The sequence below is a fragment of the Mirounga angustirostris genome, unplaced genomic scaffold (assembly GCF_029215605.1).
Source record: "Mirounga angustirostris isolate CCGP_5_RB_7025 unplaced genomic scaffold, mMirAng1.0.hap1 SCAF_5, whole genome shotgun sequence".
Classification (NCBI taxonomy): Eukaryota; Metazoa; Chordata; class Mammalia; order Carnivora; family Phocidae; genus Mirounga; species Mirounga angustirostris.
In genome coordinates, this window is record NW_026991713.1 from 126,902,916 (window position 1) to 126,921,229 (window position 18,314).

Genomic DNA, 18,314 nt, shown 5'->3' on the forward strand with positions numbered 1-18,314 from the left:
ATGGTTTGACAGTTTGTATGTACAGTCGAGAACGTGATTTGCCTGTACAGAAACCGCAGTGTCCACGCATCTGCCAGTGTGGCTCTGGCACCGTTAAGAGAAGGGGGAGGAGGGTCACAGTGGTCAGAAAATAAAATCTTGCAGCTGCAGAGATTATCTTACCCCATTTCTCCTAGCTACGTTTCATTTTTTTTTTTTTTTAAGATTTTTTTATTTATTTGACAGAGACACAGTGAGAGAGGGAACACAAGCAGGGGGAGTGGGAGAGGGAGAAGCAGGCTTCCCGCGGAGCAGGGAGCCCGATGTGGGACTCGATCCCAGGACCCTGGGATCATGACCTGAGCTGAAGGCAGACGCTCAACAACTGAGCCACTCAGGCGCCCCGCTACGTTTCATTTTTGCATGTGCCCCCCTGTGTAGCAAGGGGGCGCCTAAGGAAGAGGTTCTTGATTTGAGAAGTTACCCTCAGTCCTCGTGGCCTCAGGGAAGATTGAAACACGGTCAGATTGGCGTTTGGGCAGGTGAAGTCAATCTGGAGCTTCGTCTTAGTTTGCATTTACAGCCAAACAAAGAGACCTAATCTGTCAAAAAAAAGACTGAGTGCCAGCTATGTAAAGGGGCTCTCAGTGGTGACCTGCCGCGGACATCGTTTGAATGAACATTTGAATGAAAACTACATGATAGATCTTGAGGAGGCATTGGTTATTAACTCTCAAGGAACTGGGTCATGCGGGGCAGAGATGAATAGGCTGGATGAAATCTGTCCCATCGGTTTCTCTCTTTTCGAGGAGGACCTTGCATTCCTTAGAGCAAAGCTGAGGAAGTCTGAAAGTCGGATCTCTGGGACCATCTGTCCCCTCTTGGGAGCGCGAGGACCAGAGGTGTTGGGACACCAGGCTGCCCCACACTCAGGACTCCGCTCCCACCCAGTGCCACGCTGAGCTGCTTCTCTGCCATGCTGCTGTAGTTGGTGCTCCTCAAACCCGTGGACACCCCAGCCACGGAACCCTCAGAAGCCATCATAAATTACAAGAGGAAAGGCTTTCCGAGTGGGGCGCCAGGAGGGTGCAAGTCATCCTTCCTGCGGGCTGTGTCTGAGGCATTAGAGAACAAACAGCACGAGACGCGTGGCTCTAGAACCCTCCCCAGAAGGGATGTTCAATATCTGCGCCTCATCGTTTATGGCTGCGACCCACAGCCCAGCCCGCATCTGGTGAAATCTGCCCACTGGGGAGGAATGGCAGTGCGCTCTTTGTTACGTAGTCAGCAGACAGCATTTACTTATTTATTTCATATGCAATTAGGGGCGCTTTTATGTACACTTAGATGCACAATTAGGAGCCCTGTGGGGGCCCCTCTGAGACATTAGGAGAAGGAACCGGAGTAAATGGTCTGCCCCCTGTCCCGAGCAGCCAGTGGGGCCTCCTAGGGTTCCTGGGAGTATTTCAGAAGCAGGGGCATTAGCTCGGGGAATTGATGCATTACTGTCACCTCCCCAGATTAGTAAAGATTTTTGATGATGAGACAGGAAGAGAAAATAATATTTACAGGAAATATTCCATTAACTGTGAACTGACTCCCAGTGGAGCTAGCCTGCTTCCATTATTCAGCCATAAGCGCTCCATTAAGTGCACTGCCGACTTCTTTTTCAGCTTCTGTTTGGATGCACTTGACTCATTTTCGGGTTGCTGAGCCCTCTGCCTTGGCAGGCCCTGGGTGGGTGCCTCCCTCAATTCCACTGTCTGTATCCCTCTTGGACACCACAGCCTGTGCACTGTGAAGGAGAAGAACCCCCGCATCATGCATTTAGCATTCTTCAGCCTTTGCTCCTTCCCGGTGTTGGATCAGAGGACCTCCTCCGGTTGCCCCTATCGGTCCTCCCTTGGTGCGGAGCCAACCCAGAAGGGTGCAGGGATTGTAGGCGACGGGCCCTGGCCATGGGTCATCAAGAGGGGCCTGCCTCAAAGCCGCAGAGCAGGCCTGCCGGGAGGGTAATGGGGGTGGGGGTGAGGGGCATAGAGCGTTACCAGAGCCTGCCATCTGAACTCCCCAAGAGAAAGGGGAAAAAAGCAATTGTCTTCTAAGGAAGTTGAGATACCCTTTGCAGAACATCAATACGAGACCTCCTGTTCTCAAAGCACCAACACGAGGCATGGCTGAATTCTCTGGAATGGGAATCACGGTCTCTCCTCCTGCACGAGAACCGAAGTCACCGGAGCTTTGGAACTTCCGTCGAGGGCGTCAGATTCGAAATCCTCTCCAATAAAATGGTCCCCATTTGAGAACTGCCTCTCGTGGGCCAGGTGCTGCTCTAGGGCACGAAAGAGGCCCCTGCTCTCCCAGCGTGTACAGCCCAGTGGGGACGATGGTCCGACGGTGACATGAAGGCAGTCTACAACACACTGTGTCAGAGTCTCCAGTTCCAGGAAGACAACAAGTCAGTCAGAAGAGCGGCAGAGTGGCGGATGGTGAGGAGTGGTCTCTCCAAGCAGGTGACATTGAAGTGAGCCTCCCTCCGAGAAAGGGCACATCCAGCTCCTTGGGAAGCAGCGTCAGAGGCGGATTTGCACGCAGGAAATACTCTGGGAATCAACGCCAGTGGGGAAGGGGAAGGAAGCAGGTCTACGCAGACAGGGAGGCTGAGCTATGATGCAGGCTTGGACCAAGCTCTGGAGCTCGGGAGGAGCCATCACTCTGAGACAGGTGGGCCGAGCCTAATCCCCAATCACCAGATGCAAGGGACCCACAGGGAAGGGGTCATGACCTTGGGCAAGGTGGCTCCCTACCGTGGAAGGCGATTCCCAAAGAGGGGATGAGTCCTTCAGTACCGAAGGGAGAAGCTAGACAGTAGGGCATGGTAGATTTTATAGCCGTGGTTCTCAGAGCGTGGCCGTGGACCAGCAGCATCCACCCGGGAACCCGTGAGAAGTGCACACTCCACATCCCCACCTGAGCTGTGTGCTCAGACACTCAGAGGGTGGGACTCGGCACTCTGTGTCCACAAGTCTTTCCGGCATATTCAGAAAACTTGTGATAACCCATTCACTCTGTGGGCCTCTCTTCTTGTATCTGTGAAATGGAGACTAAGCCATGAGATAAGAGTCTGATTTCCTCCATCTTGAATGTTTACTTCTAAGCTGTATCTTCTCTCTAAAAATGCTGTTGCCCTTGACATTGCAAGTATCGGTGGCCTCTTTTATACCCGGCCTGAGCGGCAGAATTGCCACGAAGAGCAAACAGTCTCTCTTTGTTAAGAGGACTGAATTTTTTTCTTGGTCATTGGATCTGGGAACCCAAGGTCCCTCTGTTCCCACAAGTCCCCATGAAGGCCATGTTGGAACCTAGTCCTGAGTTATCCAAAACTCCAAGGACACCCGTTTGTATCTTGTTGCGTTCTCGTTGGAACTGTCCCAGCATGCTGGTGTCAGACTGCCACTTTTGCAGAAGATGATGTCTGTGAGCAGAAAATAAAAGCATTGCCCCATCCAGGTGGGTCATCCTTAGAAAGAAACTGTCATGGGAGAGCAGTTTCTCGGCAGCACTACAGGAGAGGAATATAATTATTCCTTTAGGAGAGGCAGCTCCAGATCTCTCCTGGGGTGATCTGCTGGAAGGTACCTCTCGGAGGTGGGTGCACTCTGCCCTGAAGAGTCCACCCAGATGGTCCCCAGGGGGACTGGTTGTGGGGGTTAACCTCCAGGCCTGGCATAACCCTTTGGGTACCACATTCCTGTTCCTACCTCCTACCGTTAATTGTAGTAGGAGGATAGCTGTTATGATAGTCAAGACAACTAAGTCCTAGCTCTAGGGTTGCAAGACAAGTCACTTCTCCAGGCCTCAGATTCCTCATCAGCAGGGCGGCTGATATAGACGATCGAGACTCTTGAGGTGGGGAGACTCAAGAGATTAAAAACAGTGAAAGAGAATGAAGCGAGGGGCAAGCTCGTCATAAAGCTAGAAGGGAGCAATTAACAAAAGGAAGAATGAAAGGCAATGTTCTCTCAGAAGAAAGTGGTAGAGAGAGAAATTCTCCATTTCTAAGTAGGCGAACCCCTGTCTTTGATGGTTGCCCAGTTTGGACAGAGCCCAAGGGAGACTGATGAGATGAGCAGAGGCAGCTCTTCTCCCTGAGTGACACACCTGTCCCTTTTGTGAAGCGTGAGTTCTCCCAGGTCTCAGCCACTTCCCAGAGCAGTGCCTGGTCTCAGGCATTTTTTCCTCCCGACGAGGACGGGTGCATGTGACAGCGTGAGGGAGGCCGTATAAACATCCACAGTGATGGTGTGAAGAGTAGGGGTCAAACACAAGCTTAGGTATTCGTAGCACGCAAATAAACACCCAGCCAGACAGGCCAGCAGCCCCCTGGAGACTGTCTTCTAAATAAGTCACAGAAACGGATTCCCGCTACTCAGGGAGCCCCACTGACCTGGGATGCAAGTTGAAGAAGCAAATCAAAACCAAACGCTGTTGTTGGATCCCAGAGCTCTGCTAAAGAGCATCCAGTAATCTCACCCACTCCAGAGGAACCATGAGCCAGCAGGGACTTAGCAACAGATTCGGTTTCTCTGGCTTATGAAAACTCAAAGACTTTGCTAGTCTAACAAGAACACTGATCACCTGGGACTCTCAAAGGGTAAATCTCTTTTATCTCACACTGTTTATTAAAAATGGGTTCTTCCCTAGATTAAAAACAGGGGCAGTCCTGTGACTTGTTGGATCACTTCCAAGTGTTAAATACAAAGCCTCACGGTCACTTTGAGCAGCAAAATTAATTTCATTAAGTAATTAGAGTATCTAGTCCTTTCTAACAACCAAAGCTCCAAGCTTGGCTTAAAGTTAAATCTCCCTTCTCCCACTCACCTGGCCAAGTCTGCTTCTCATTGTTTCAATTTCTGGAGCAGGAAGGAGTCAGGCAGTGGTTTTTGGTTCCCCTAACTTCAGGAGGCACCCCTCAAGCTCTCCCGGTGCCCCTAGTGAGCTCTCTCTTAGTAGGTTTACAGAAGGCATCCTTCACTTCCCTCCCCAGGTACGGGAGGCTCACAGCACACCTCTCTCCCCCTAACACTCTCCCTCAGATTCCACCTCTCTAAAGCTTCTTTTCTTAAAGATTTAATTTAATTTATTTATTTATTTGCACAAAAACAGCAGGGGGAGGGGCAGGGGAGGGGAAGGGGCACAGGGAGAAGCCGACTCCCGCTGAGCAGGGAGCCCGAAGCAGGACTCGATCCCAGGACCCTGAGATCACGACCTGAGCCGAAGGCAGACGCTTCACCGACTGAGCCACCCAGGCGCCCCCAAACATTTTATACCCCAATTGAAAGTGAGGAGTTTCAAGTCATCTAAACTGTAAGGCTTAAAAAAAATTTTTTTAATTTTTTAATTGTGATAAAATGCACATAGAATTTACCATTGGAACCTTTCTACTTGTCCAGTTCCTTGGTATTAAGTATATCCACGTTGTCGTGCAGCCAGTCTCCAGAACTCCTTCACGGTGCAGGACGGAAACTCTGTCCCCCTTAAACAACCACCTGCACCCCCTCCCCCCAGCCCCTGGGACCCACCGTTCCACTTTGTGTGTCTGTGAGTTTGACGACTCTGGGCACTTCATCTGAGTGGAATCTTAGACTATTTGTATTTTTGTGGCCACAGGGTTTTCGTATCAAAACCAGGACACTTTAGATGGTGACTGACAGCACCGGCGAGCAATCACACCATGACCTCAGACCAACCAGGGCTGTCCCAGCAGCCCAAGGCTCGTGGGGGCCTGTTGAGCCTGTCCTTGACCCTTTTTTGGCCTCCACTACTGGGTGGTCTGCTCACTGGTCCCTCTAACAAGAAAGATCATCTTAAAGCCTCAGCTGGTGCCTCCATTTCCATATCCCACGTTATGGCTCTGCTGGAACATTGTCACCCCCACACAGCATAGCTCGTCACAAGCCTGTGTTGAGCCAACACCTGGGGCAACTCCAGAGAGCCCTGGCCGGTGAAATCCTGGACCATCCGCCACCCAGTTCTTTCCAGCATCGCCAACGGGTGTTTCTGATGGCTCCGTGGGGCTTTGCAGGCCCCCTCACCAATCCCTATAATCATTCTAGAAAGCGTAAGCTACCATCAGATGTGGTCCATGGACTCCCCCTGACCAGAGCCGACTGAGCCTCCTTGTGCTGGATATTCTGTCCTGGCCTTTTATCGGGAACACAAAGAGCCAGGGGAGCTCTGAATTCCCGTCTTTCCAGGCCTCTTGTTTGACTGGAAACCAAAACCCAGCCCCGGCTGCCGAGGCCTTAGGAGCCCCAGCTGAGGGAGTCGCCGCTGCTTGGCTGCACACGTGAATGTGTTTAGGCACATCATTGACTTTATGCTTGAAGCTGTGGGGCTTGAAAAGCCATAAAAACCAGATCCCTGACCAGCTTTTTCACCAGCCAGCTCCGGGAAGGACTACAGGTCCTGCAGCCACTGAGGAGAACACCCCTCACCCTCTCCCCACAAGATGTCAGAGTTGGGGGAGGTTCCTTGTCATCTGCAGAGGCCACCACAGAAACTCCAAGAGGAGGACCCTGGTAGGAGAATCTTACGACAGGTTGGGAGTGCTTCTTACAGAGAAAGGGCGGCACCAGGGATTAGGGGGCCTTTATCTTGGACTGCTGGCTCCTTTTAAGTAGTTAGCTTTATGAAGTTTTAACCAAAGAGCATCCTGGGATTCGTGATCAACCCAGACTAGGACTGACCCGTCAAGCGTGTAGAAAAGCCACAGGGAGCTCTTGGTCACTCCCCGCGTCACCCCCTGCCAGCTCTAGGCACCCTGAACCTACTTTCTGTCTCTGTGGATTCGCCTCTTCCAGACATTTCATATGAGTAGAATCCTAGAACCTGTGTCCTTTGAGTCTGGCTTCTTCCTCTTAGAAGAATGTTCCCAAGGGTCATCCATGTTGTAGCATGAATTAGGACTTCATTCCTCTTTATGGCTAAAGACTATTCCATTGTCTTCTAATGTTTCCTCCGTGTTTTCTGCATTAACGTAGCAAACGCACGCCCACGAGGGGTGCCTTGGGCCTTTGCACTCGCCATGTCCTCGCCTAAGGTAGATGGCTTTGCCCCCAATTTCCTTCTGAACGCCCTCCAATGGCATGCCAGTGACGCCTTCCCCGAGCGCCTTGCTAACCGTGGCAGCCCTGCCCTGTTGTCTGGCTGTCCTCGGAACCTGTTTTCCTCGGACTTCCATACTGTGTAGTTTTATTTATTTGCCCGCCTCCCCCCTCAGAAAAATGCAGAGATTTTGGTCGTTATTTTTTCCCAGTACCATATGTGTGCTGCCTAGCACACTGCCTGACTCGTGGGAGATACTCCGTAAATAGCTGCTCAGTGAGTAAAAGCAGGGCCGAGTATAGCGTGCTGCGTCCCACCGCCGGTGGCGGGGATGTGTCCGCGTGCGTGCACTGGCCTCGTGGACGTCAGGACAAGCACGTCGCTCCTGCAAGGAAGGGTTTGAGGGCTCCAGTGAGAGCAAAGCCCTTGGTAAGAGGGCGGAGGGAAGTCCCGGAGCTTTTCACAGCTTAGGTTTGTTGATCGGAAGATGAAAAGCATAAGGAGTTCCTTCCACCTGGACCATCCCTCGATTTTATTTTTCTGCCTCTTGGACCAAAAGGACCCAAAAAGCGAACAGTACTTGGACATCAGGGGTGCGTCGCTGAAATACTGCAGACAGTGGAGCCGGGCTGGCGAGGCTGGAGGCCTTTTCTTTCTCAAGCAGGAAACCCTCTGCTGGGAAACCTTGCTTGTTGACTCCAGTAACCTTCTCTTTGTCTTGGGGAGAACTTTAGCAGCTTATTTCTGCTGAGCCATGCGATAGGGAGCTCTGAGATTCTGGGTTTTTTTTAATGAGCATGATTCTAAGGGGAAACCCAGGCTAACCTCACCTTCCTGAAAGTGTGAGCCTGTTGAACCCCAAATGCTGGCATGGCCAGAAGAGCATCATGAGGCCCTCAGGCCCGGCTCCTTGGGGCTGCACATGGGCACCTGCAGGTGGGGTAGAAGACCCTACGGCAGGGGGCCCCATGTTGAGCCTCACAAAGAGCCGACTTCAGGCAGTTTGTGGGCAGAATGAGTTGTGGGAATCACTCCAGGTCTGGCAAATTCCAGCTTGCAACCGTAGACTTCCCTGGTTGACCGTGGAATAGAGTTTAGCTCAGACAGGGCTGCCAGGAGGGGGAAGGGCTATGGTTCCTAGGTTGCGGCTCTTGGGCTGGCTCTCACTGCCACTTCCCTGTTGCCACATGCCTTCCCAGTTGAGACATCTATTTGTAACCAGATGTCTAGGTCCAACCCCTGAGGTTCTTCACAGTGTGGACATTGCCTGGATGTTGAGCACACAGATAAGTGATGGGAGCTGGGATCTGGACCCTTATCACCTGTGTGACTTTGGGAAAATGTCTTAACCTCTCTGAGCTTCAGTTGCCATAATACCTACTCCTAAAGCTCTTCACTGCCCCAGCAGACCATTGTTGGAGTGCCTGATAAGCCCCAGGCACTGTGCTAGGTGCCAGGAAAGTACCTTCAGGAGGCTTACAGTCTAGTCAAGAAGACATTTGAGGAGAAGAAAAGACCCTTGTGATACAGGATGGTCATTGCTTTGGCAGAAGTACACACGTGAATATCCAGAACAGGCTGGGGGTAGGGAGATCCTGGTAAGAAAGCCCAGGTAAGAGCAGGCTGTTGAGTCCAAGTATCCGTTTCCTCCTCGGCTCCCCCCACCTCCCCTAAAGGCACAGTTCCCCCAAACTGACCTGCGCACTTCAGAATCTACGGAAGAGGGGATAAAAGGGGAAAGACAAAATCTAGAGTCAAAGTCCTCACCTCTAGGAAACCTCCTGTCCCCCCCCTTTCTGGGAAGGAACACGGTGGTGCAGGAACAAAACTGCTCCAGCAAGACGATCCAGAGGGAGAAATCCCCACAGTCCAGCAGGGCCCGCACCCCGTAGGGCTGGCAGCTCAGCCCCGGGCCCTCCATGCCTCTGTCCACGGGAGGGCCCAGACCCTCCAGCAGCCAGCCCGGCTGAAGTGGGGCAGTTGCCGGCCTCCCCGCCTCTGCGGCTGCAGTCCCCACTGTAAGACCACACGTGTTCTCAGCTGCAAGCTGCCTTGAAAAGCAGGCTGCCAAGCCCTGGTCCGGTGCCCGCTCAGCCGCAGCTGTAAGACGCTTCCAGCCAGGAGAGCCCGGAGCTCACGCCTGAGCTCCCAGCAGCTGCCCGGCTGCCTCTCTCCTGGAACCCGCAAAAACCACGGTCTGCAAGACCTCCCCCCTTCTAAGGGGATCGGCCAACTCTGGAAGCACGAGGCGTGTTAAAGTGCACAGAAGCTGCTCTTAGTTCTTCCCAAAGAGTCCTTGCTGCCTTACTAATCTTTTTTTAAAGTAGAGGACTGTCATTTCGGCTTTTTTTTTTTTTAGCTTGATTAAACCGTTTTAGTTGTGAGAGTCTACCTTTCTTTCCATGGAGAACTGCTTGCCAACCCGGTCTTCTCCATCCTGTCTCCATCTTCATGGAGTCAGAGGCCTCCACCTGAGAAATCAGGTGTTACTGTGAGGCCACACCTCCGGACAGAGCCACCGGGCATAAGAGGACTGATGACAACCAGCCCCTCTCCGCCCACAATAGAAAAATACAGGTTTTCCCCCAAAGCAACCAAAAACCCTTCACAGCAATCCAGAGGTCTTTGCCACTGCGGGTGAAAATGCTCATCATTTTCCCTCCAGATGTACCAGATGTCTCATTAATTCCCTGTATGAAGCATCCCATTGACAGAAGTCAGGGCAGGTGTGATTAGCCTTGAAGGTTTGTTTAAGTTTTTATTTTCATTTCAGTTAACATACAGTATAATATTAGTTTTAGGTGTACGGCATAGTAAGCCAACACTTCCCTACATCACCCTGTGCTCATTGCGACAAGCGCACTCCTTAGTCCCCATCTCCTATTTAACCCATTCCCTCCACCCCCTGACCCCGAGCTTTGAATATTTCTTAAAGGAAAGCCGGGAGCTCAGAGAGGTTGAGCTACATAAAACTGGGCCACAGTGCTCATTGCTTAAAAAGAAAGAGAAAGCAGGGGCGCCTGGGTGGCTCAGTTGGTTAAGCGACTGCCTTTGGCTCAGGTCATGATCCTGGAGTCCCGGGACTCGAGCATCGGGCTCCCTGCTCGGCAGGGAGTCTGCTTCTCCCTCTGATCCTCCTCCCTCTCATGCTCTCTGTCTCTCATTAAAAAAAAAAAAAAGAAAGAGAAAGCAAAGCTAGATCTAGATATCAAGAATCACTGGCCAATTTCTCCATTCAACACTAACCCTGAAGTATCCCCCAGAAACACACTCTGAGGAGGGAAGAAATTACATCAGGAGGCCAAAGATAAGAAGGGAAAAACACTTTCACCTTCTCTTTAAGGTTTTTACATTTGCCAAAGCTTTCTGGTAAGGTCTTTTCTTTAAGAAAGACCAAAGTACACACAAGAAGATAATAGAGATGCCCCCTCCCCCACCAGGGAGAACAATAAAAGGCAATGTAGTCCAATGGGGAAAAGAAAGTGGCCTGTTTCTCTGGGCCTGTTAAGTACTTGTTGACCCTCTTTCTCTCCCTGCCCTGAGTAATGACGCTTAAGCCAAAGGAAGCTAAGAGGTTTCTGATGGGTTAAGAAGAGGTCATCCATTAAAGGGTCAAGGCCTGGCGCTCTGGGTATCTGTCACTGAATTAACCAAATCAGTTTCGAGCTTATGGAGTCTGACAGGAGTAGGCAGCCAGCTGGGGGGACATCTTGATTCCATTACATATGGCTGCTGAGAAAAATTAGCCGCTGTTTTCCTTGCTGGCTATGTGGCCCTCCCAGAAGAAGATAGAGGTCAAGGAGCCCTCCTTCAGTGCAGATAACGAAGGCCATACTCCTGTTCACTTCCTAAGCTCATTATCTGTGGACCTAGTCTGCCTATGTTGGAGGGCCTGATTTGGTTCCCAGTATAGCCCATTCCATGTAATACTCAGCCGGATTATGGTAGGATGCTTTCTTCCCAGGGTTAATGTTTTGAGCTAATAAGTTATAGTAGGTAAATGGTCAATACTGACTCTAGTCAAAATTGCAGTGGACCTGGGAATTGGCTGGATAACTGGAACCAAAGAGCCCAAAGAGAAGATAGCAAACGCCAACTGGAAGGCAATGAACAAGAGCCCGGGTTAGGCTGATGGCTTGCATTGTGAAAAATCCAAGTAACAGAAAACATTTTTTAGAAGGTTAATGACACCATTTTGGACATCTCTTTAAAAAAAAAAAAATTACATGACCTGTACTTTGAGCTAATGTGTATTCAGAACTGTATTTTGACATGAAGACTGCTACTGGTTTGTAAATGATGGAGAAGAGAGAGCATAATGATAAGTAGTATTTTTTGCTGTTTATTGGACACCATGTTAAGCACTTTATATCTAGTCATTAATACAACAGCTCTATGAAAAAAAAAAAAACTTGTTAGTCGTAGTATTTCAAAGATGAGAAATCTAAGACCCAAAGAAATGACATCGCCGGAATATACAGCCAGTGAGTGGTAGACAGTATGGCTTTGAAAACCATGCTTTTAATCAGTATTATTCTGTACAGTTTCAGAAGTAGGAAGTGTTTAAGACCAGCGACTTTATTTTTAAATTCCAAGGAGTAGCACTATGATACTGCCTGGATTTACTGTGCTGACCTTCAACCCGTGCATAGGATCTAGGAATGCCCATGTGCGTGCACACACACACCCCGCTTTATGGTAAAGGCAGCTAAGATATAGAGGGACATAGAGTCAGGACTATCACGAGGCCTCTTGACTTCCAAGCCAGAGTTCTTGCCTCTAAAAATGATAAACTGAAACAGGGAATAAGCGATGGTCATGAACATTGATAATCTGAGGCAGAAGCATGAAACCTATCTGAATAAGGTGTGGTGCCTCTAGAGTTTTAAAAGTCTAACCTAGAAACTGTAGATGATTTTGAGCACCATCACGAAGTTAAATTGCTGTATCATTGCTCTACAGTCTACTTTTTGTCTGGCTTGTCTTCCCAATGAGATTGTGAGCTCTTGACAAACATAAACATGCATTAGGCATCACGTCCTTCCTCTTTCCTATTAGCGTGGGTTGGCACAAAGTAAGACACCCACTTCTCGAAAGATTGGAGAGGGGTGGGGATTAGATGTGGCCTAAAAGCCCAGGGCCTCAGCTCTCTTCTTTATAAAGTAAAATATATTGAATCCTTGTGCAACTGCTGTTAAAAACAACAACAACCCTGATAGATGGTGTGAGCCCCCCATGTTGTGAGTGACAGCCCTGCTTCTAGAAGGCGAACAGAGCAGAAATGAAACAAGGAAGCGAGATTTCTAGTTTGTATGTTTCATTCTGAGCTCGGAGATTATTCCTGGCCGTGAGTCTAATTCTTTTTAAACGAGAACTCTTTGCTGATGCTTGGAAAGCATGCGGGATCTTGACACTGCCTTTGAAGAAGGGATCATTTCCGATCATGTCCTTACCCATCGGCTTGCAACAGTTTGGTTCTCGCTCATCCTCAGGTCTTCCTGGTGTTAGAAAGAGCCCAGGACGACCCAGTCCCAGGATGAGTCCTGACATCAGCTGCTTATTTAACCTCTGCCCGGCCCCTAACCTCTCTCCACTGGGCTTGCTTTATCGGTGGAAGGAGGACGCCAGAGCAGATGGCTGCTGGGATTCTGTAGAGATCCGCCCCCCCTCCGCCCGCCCCCAGTAGAAACAGGAAGTTACTCAGAGGTCATTAAGAAGCTTGGTGACTCAGCCTCAGGGACAGGAGGAAGACAGGCTCCCTGAAGTCCTGCTCAAGAGTTGGAGCCATTAAAGCAAGCTTCCTGTCAGGCCTTTATGTCCGCATCATTTCGAGAGCTTGTCCACCACCCCACATGCTGTTCCGGCACTCCGTAAACACTTGGCCCTGCCGTGCCTTCTCCCACCCAGAAGGAACAGGGCTTGGGGGGAGGGCAGGTGTGGGCAGTGGACATTAGCTGTTTTCTGCCCTGACCTTCAGTGATACACAGGATGTGGGAATCCAGCAGACTAGCTAATAGGATCCAGTACCCAGGGCTGCTCAGTAAGTGTTTATAGCGGACCCTGTTGCACTCAGGGCTCAAAAGCGGTATTTATTAGCCACTCTTGTTTGCTCTCCGTGGATAAACTTCTCCCATCTCCCTGTTTTCTACATTAGAAAGGAGAGGTGGAGAGCCCGTGATCACTTGGAAATCACATGTCGGGGTCAAAAACTACAAATCACATCTGGTGCCAGCTGTGGTCCCCACGAGGGTGATAGACACTGTCTCAGTGAAACCACCCCTGGACAGTTTCTCTAAGTTTTTGTTTTCAGGGCAGGCTCAAATTATTAAAGGCTGTTCTTACTCCTGGTTCTTGTTGTTAGTCCTTGATGAACCTCTGCAATGTACCGGGGCTTCGCTGTATAGGAAACCAGAGAAATCAGGTCTCTATACGAGGAGAAGGAAGCAGTACTTGTGATCATGTGCAGCAAAACAGGAAAGAAAAGCCACCATATAGGACTAAAAAGATTTGGTTTTATACTTCCTCCTTACAGTCACATTGCTGCTCATTTGTAAAAATAATTCCACTCATAAAGTTACCCAGCCATTAGTGAGTCAGAGCTGTTCCCACTAATTAGGGGGCCCATGTGAAAAGAAGCATAGAGTAATGGGCCAGGTGCCCTTGACTCCTGCTTCTGGTTCCTTCACTGACTTGCTGTGAGGCCTTAGGCAGTGCCCCTTAATCTCTCTGGGCCTCACTTTCCCCAGGAAGAAAATTTCCCACTCGTTCTTCTTGGGAGGATGCTGAAAGATCAAAGAAGTGATGTTTGCAGAGCTTTAAAGATGCCCAGGTGCATTAGAAAGGCCTTGATTTAATAGGTATTAATTAATAAATCCTTTGATTATTGATAAACAGTATGTTAGCTTTTAATTAGCTCCATGGGCCTCAGTGGTCACAGAGGTCATGCAAAATCATAAAGGAATTAGCTGAGCCATAATGATTGTGTGTGTGTCATGTGTCTTTATGTGGATTCACAAAGCACATCGATGGCTTTAACTGGTAGCTGGGTTAGGACAGCTGCAGCAAGCCAGGAAGGCTCTCTGAAATGACACAGATGATCTGGGGCCGCCTCCAAAACCAGGACATCAGAGCCCAGTAGACCCTGTTTACAAAGAGGAGGCGAGGTCGAACATCTGTTTGCTTGCTGCTCGTACTCTGTCAGCTTCAGAGTGGAGGGTTTAGCAGGCTGGACCTCTGAGTTGTGGGGCACAGGGGCCTGGGGACAGAAGAGCCTAGCCCTCCAGGAAGGGACAGTGCATTTACAGCAAGGGGTGAAGGCCCTAGTGGCCAACAGCTGCCTGGATGCACAGGGAGGTCAGGGGACGTGGAAGATGTTTAGCTGCCATCGTACCCTGGCCCCTAGCCCTTCCCATTCCCCCCTGCATGAGGCAAAAAGGATCAGGCTAGTGTTTCCACACGAGCACCTCCTCTTCCGTTCCTGGAGCCCCGTTAATGCCCCAGTGCATTCTGTCCAAAAAAACCTGTCCATTCATTCACCTCGCTCCCACCCTCCCTTCCCAGTGTTTGATTTGCAAACAGACTCCCTGCTTAGAACAGACCTGAAGGAAAGCTCCCGCTCTGCCCCTTGTTAGAAAAGGTCCACAAGCATATAGCATCCCAGAGAGATGCCAGGAGCCAGGCCACCAGGGTCCATGCTGGGAGCAGGACCACAGCTGAACCCGGAATTATTTTTACAAATGGCAGCAATGTGACCATAAGGAGGAAGTATAAAACCAAATCTTTTTAGTCCTATACGGTGGCTTTTCTTTCCTGTTTTGCTGCACATGATCACAAGTACTGTTGCTTATGTTGGGGCCCATTGGCAGAGTGGGCAGGGGTGAGGCTCTCCACAGCACCAGCAGCTGGGGAGGCTCGGCTTGCCTCCTGCTTTACAAGGAGAGGGAGAGAGGAGGTGCCAGGGCACCAAGCCCTCTGAGCATGGGCTCTGGGTTTCTCGTCCCGCTGGGAGGGGGCGTCACACCAAAAGCCCAGGTTTGTCTTCTTTCCTCATGACCGGGAGGAGAAAGCCCCTGGAAGTCCCCCCATCAGATTCCAAGAAGGCCCCTTACCCTAAGTGCTGCCCTGCCCAGGACCGAGTCTGGGGCCCCAGCACCAGCCAGGACCAGAGACAGGGACCAGCAACACAACTTGCGGGGCCGCTTGATCAAAACTTAGTGGGCTGGAGACAGCCAAACATCAAACCAAGCCCTGGGCTCTTTGGAGCGCATATCCTCACACACACATGAAGCCAGTTATGGCCAAGATGGGTGCGGCGCAGGGGCCGAGGGTGCCCCTGAGGGAACAGCCCCCTGCCCTCCACCCCATTTTTCAGAGAGGAACAGGAGGGGGGCAGGGGAGTAATTCTGTACACTTCAGTCCAGGATTTCCAGCATGCGAATAATCAAATTTTATTTTTCTTAAACCCTGATGTCAGCTCTTGAGTTCAGAAATTTAAGGAAAACATTATTTTGGTAATTCTCTGTTACTTGCCAAGATTTGGGAGAAGGGAGAACAGTTAGGAATCCCATTAAGCTGAAGTTCACGGAGCACTTACTTTGTGCTGACACCGTGTGGAGGATCTGTTGCTTCTACTTTGGAGGGGCATTATTGTCACTTTATAGATGGGGAAACTGAGGCTCGAGGAGTACAGTCACTTGCCTAAGGTCAAACAACTTGGATGTCGGGGACCCTGTATTCACACCGATGCAGTCAGACTCCCCGGCGTGTGTGCCTGGCCATTGGGTCCTGTATACTTACTACCTCCCGTTTAGGAGGTCAGTGTCTGGGGTCTGTTAGTTCTGGCGTTTTTGTGTCTGTGGCTACGTTCAGGTGTCTATATGTCTATAAATATCTAACAACAGGGGAGAGGGTTGGTCAGAGAGGAACTTAAGGTATTTCATTGAAGGATTGAGCTTAGCAGAGCATCCGACAGGAGCGTGACACTCAGATCTGTGACTTGAGTAATGGGCTCTACTCAGGGGGCATTTCATCCGTGACCTCACACAAAGCTGTCTGAGCCAAGGTAGGGCTTTGGGTCACTTGCTTGCCTTGAAATGTCTCTCTCTCCCCCACTTGGAACCAACGCTAAAGGAAAAAGAGAAGTACAGTTTTCCTTGGGCTTCAGAGCAAAATGGTCTTTGAACTGTGGACCAAAGAGTCATAGGAGTAGATGTCGTCCTCCCTATTAGGCAGACAAAATAATTGTAACATTGGGCAGAGCAGGTCGTGAAAAGAATGCAGCCATTCTTGAAAGAGATTTTCTTCCAGCCCAGTTTGACAAAGGGGTGGAGTCCTTTGGCCAAGCCCTGACTAGCTGGCGTGTCTGGGTCTGGAAGGGCAGGGTTGATGGGGCACAGGGAAATCACTGTCACATCTTTTAAGGAGACAAAAACTGGGGTAGGTCAGGGAGTGTCAGGAGCCCCAGCTGAGAGGACTCGGGGGCTAGGAGGAGACCCTGAAAAGCATATGCCTCAATGCAGTGCGCAGAGAACGGGAAGACCCCAGAGAGGCATCAGCCGCTCCCAGGATGAAGAGGAACGCAGGATTCCCATTTTACCCTACTTTGGGCAAAATCAACTCAAGTTCTAGGTGTCTAGAAGGGGCTGCGAAATGTATCAAATGTAAGCATAAATAATAGAAATACAGGCATGTGTGCATACAACTTTAACCTCTTTTGACATTTTCCAGAGGGTTCAGTAACTTTCTTCCGATGAAAGGGCCCCCCCTCCCCTGCCCGGAACGGCTGCCCTAATCACTCCCAGACCTGCAGTCCGTTTCCTCGTTAACAGGCTCCCTCCTGCAAGGAGGGGTGCCCACCAGAGCCCGAGGGCATGCATGGGGCAGCGGCAGGAACTCGTCACCCCCCCTTCACAGAACTGCCTCATTTCTACCTCCCCCCTCTCTGATGGCAGCCAGCCCCTGGCGGCAGCATCCCGCCAGCCGGACTCTGGATTTGCTTTGTGCTGCAGAAAGAAGCCGGGGCTTGACAAGCTCATATTGTTATCTCGAGTTGCCTGCCCCGAAATAAGGTTCCAGCAGCCCCCGCCCTTCGCGGGGAAGCTTCCCGAGCCGGATCGCCAGGGCGAGTCCGAGCTCTCCCACATTAGTGGGCAGGAAGTGGAGTCCCGATGGGAGGCTGGGAATTTGACCGCCTTCCCATTTCAGCACTGGAGGGAGGAAGCTCAGTTGAGCGCTGCGCAGACGGCTCCCGCTTCCCTCCTAGAGCGGGCCCTGCTCCCCGCCCGGCAGCCCGCCCTCCTAGAGCCCCCGCTCGCCCCCTCTCTTTGGAGGGAAAAGTCCGCGGAGCTGGGAACCGTCTCGGTCTCGGATAACGCAATAAAGGCAAAGCGGAGGGGACCAACTTGAAAAGAACTTGTTTTGTTCCCGTTAAGAAACCTGCAGGAAAATCCACACCCACATTGGAGAGCGGCGTGCGTGTGTGTGTGTGTGTGTGTGTGTGTGTGTGTCTCCAGCAAGAGGCGGAGGGCGTGCAAACAACTGTGCAGTCTCTGCTTTGATAAGGAAGCGGCTAGCTGGAGAAGTTAGGCAGCAAAGACGACGAGAGCCCTGAGCCAACCACTCCTGAACGTAAACCGCATTGTTTTCTGTCCAGATATTCCAATGGAGACAGTTGGAAAACCTGTATTTCAGAGAGAAGAAATTTTCCGTGGAAGTTCATGACCCCCGCAGGTAAGCTAGAAAAGTCCTTTCCTTCTGGGAGTGCGTGGCCCAGCCGGCATGTTAGTTATATGACTATTTTCATGCTGTCGTTCATTTTGGGGAGCGGGAGGAGGATAGTTGCCCGTGGGGAGCATACGCCAATCTGACGGTGAAGCTTTGTTTTCTCCTAAATATGTTGATAGATGCGGAGGGTTCAAGCGTGCTTTGCATGTGCGTGCACGAGAGGAATTGGCAATTCCGTGATTCTCTCCTCTGGCTACATGTGTTCGGTGTTCGTGTGTGGTGTTGTCTTTGCATGCCGGGGCATTCGAGGGCAGATGGATGGCACCTGGTAACAAACACCACACTAGACTGGGTAGTGGTCCGAGTCCTTTCCGGGAGCTTGTGCTGGAGAAGTCTGAAGGATGGCTTGTCAGAGCTCCTGAGTATGTTTCAGGGAGGACAGTCGGCACCGAAAGGAATCTAGACCTAAAGCTGTTGTGTGAAGTTGTTTGATTCCAGGAGCTGTA

The 18,314-nt window shown here is 50.7% G+C and overlaps 1 protein-coding gene across 11 annotated transcripts in view; it reads left to right on the top strand.

Moving 5' to 3' along the window:
- The window catches only part of FRMD4A (FERM domain containing 4A), a 332,058-nt gene that overhangs the window by 247,852 nt on the left and 65,892 nt on the right, over nucleotides 1–18,314 (top strand). For all 11 annotated transcript variants that reach the window (XR_010411703.1, XM_064592040.1, XM_045874389.3 and 8 more), the window contains one exon: nucleotides 17,738–17,814. Coding sequence is in view for 10 of the 11 variants with exons in the window: in XM_064592040.1 (XP_064448110.1) it covers nucleotides 17,738–17,814 (77 nt within the window). In the remaining variant the exon portion in view is untranslated. The remainder of the gene's footprint in view (nucleotides 1–17,737; nucleotides 17,815–18,314) is intronic.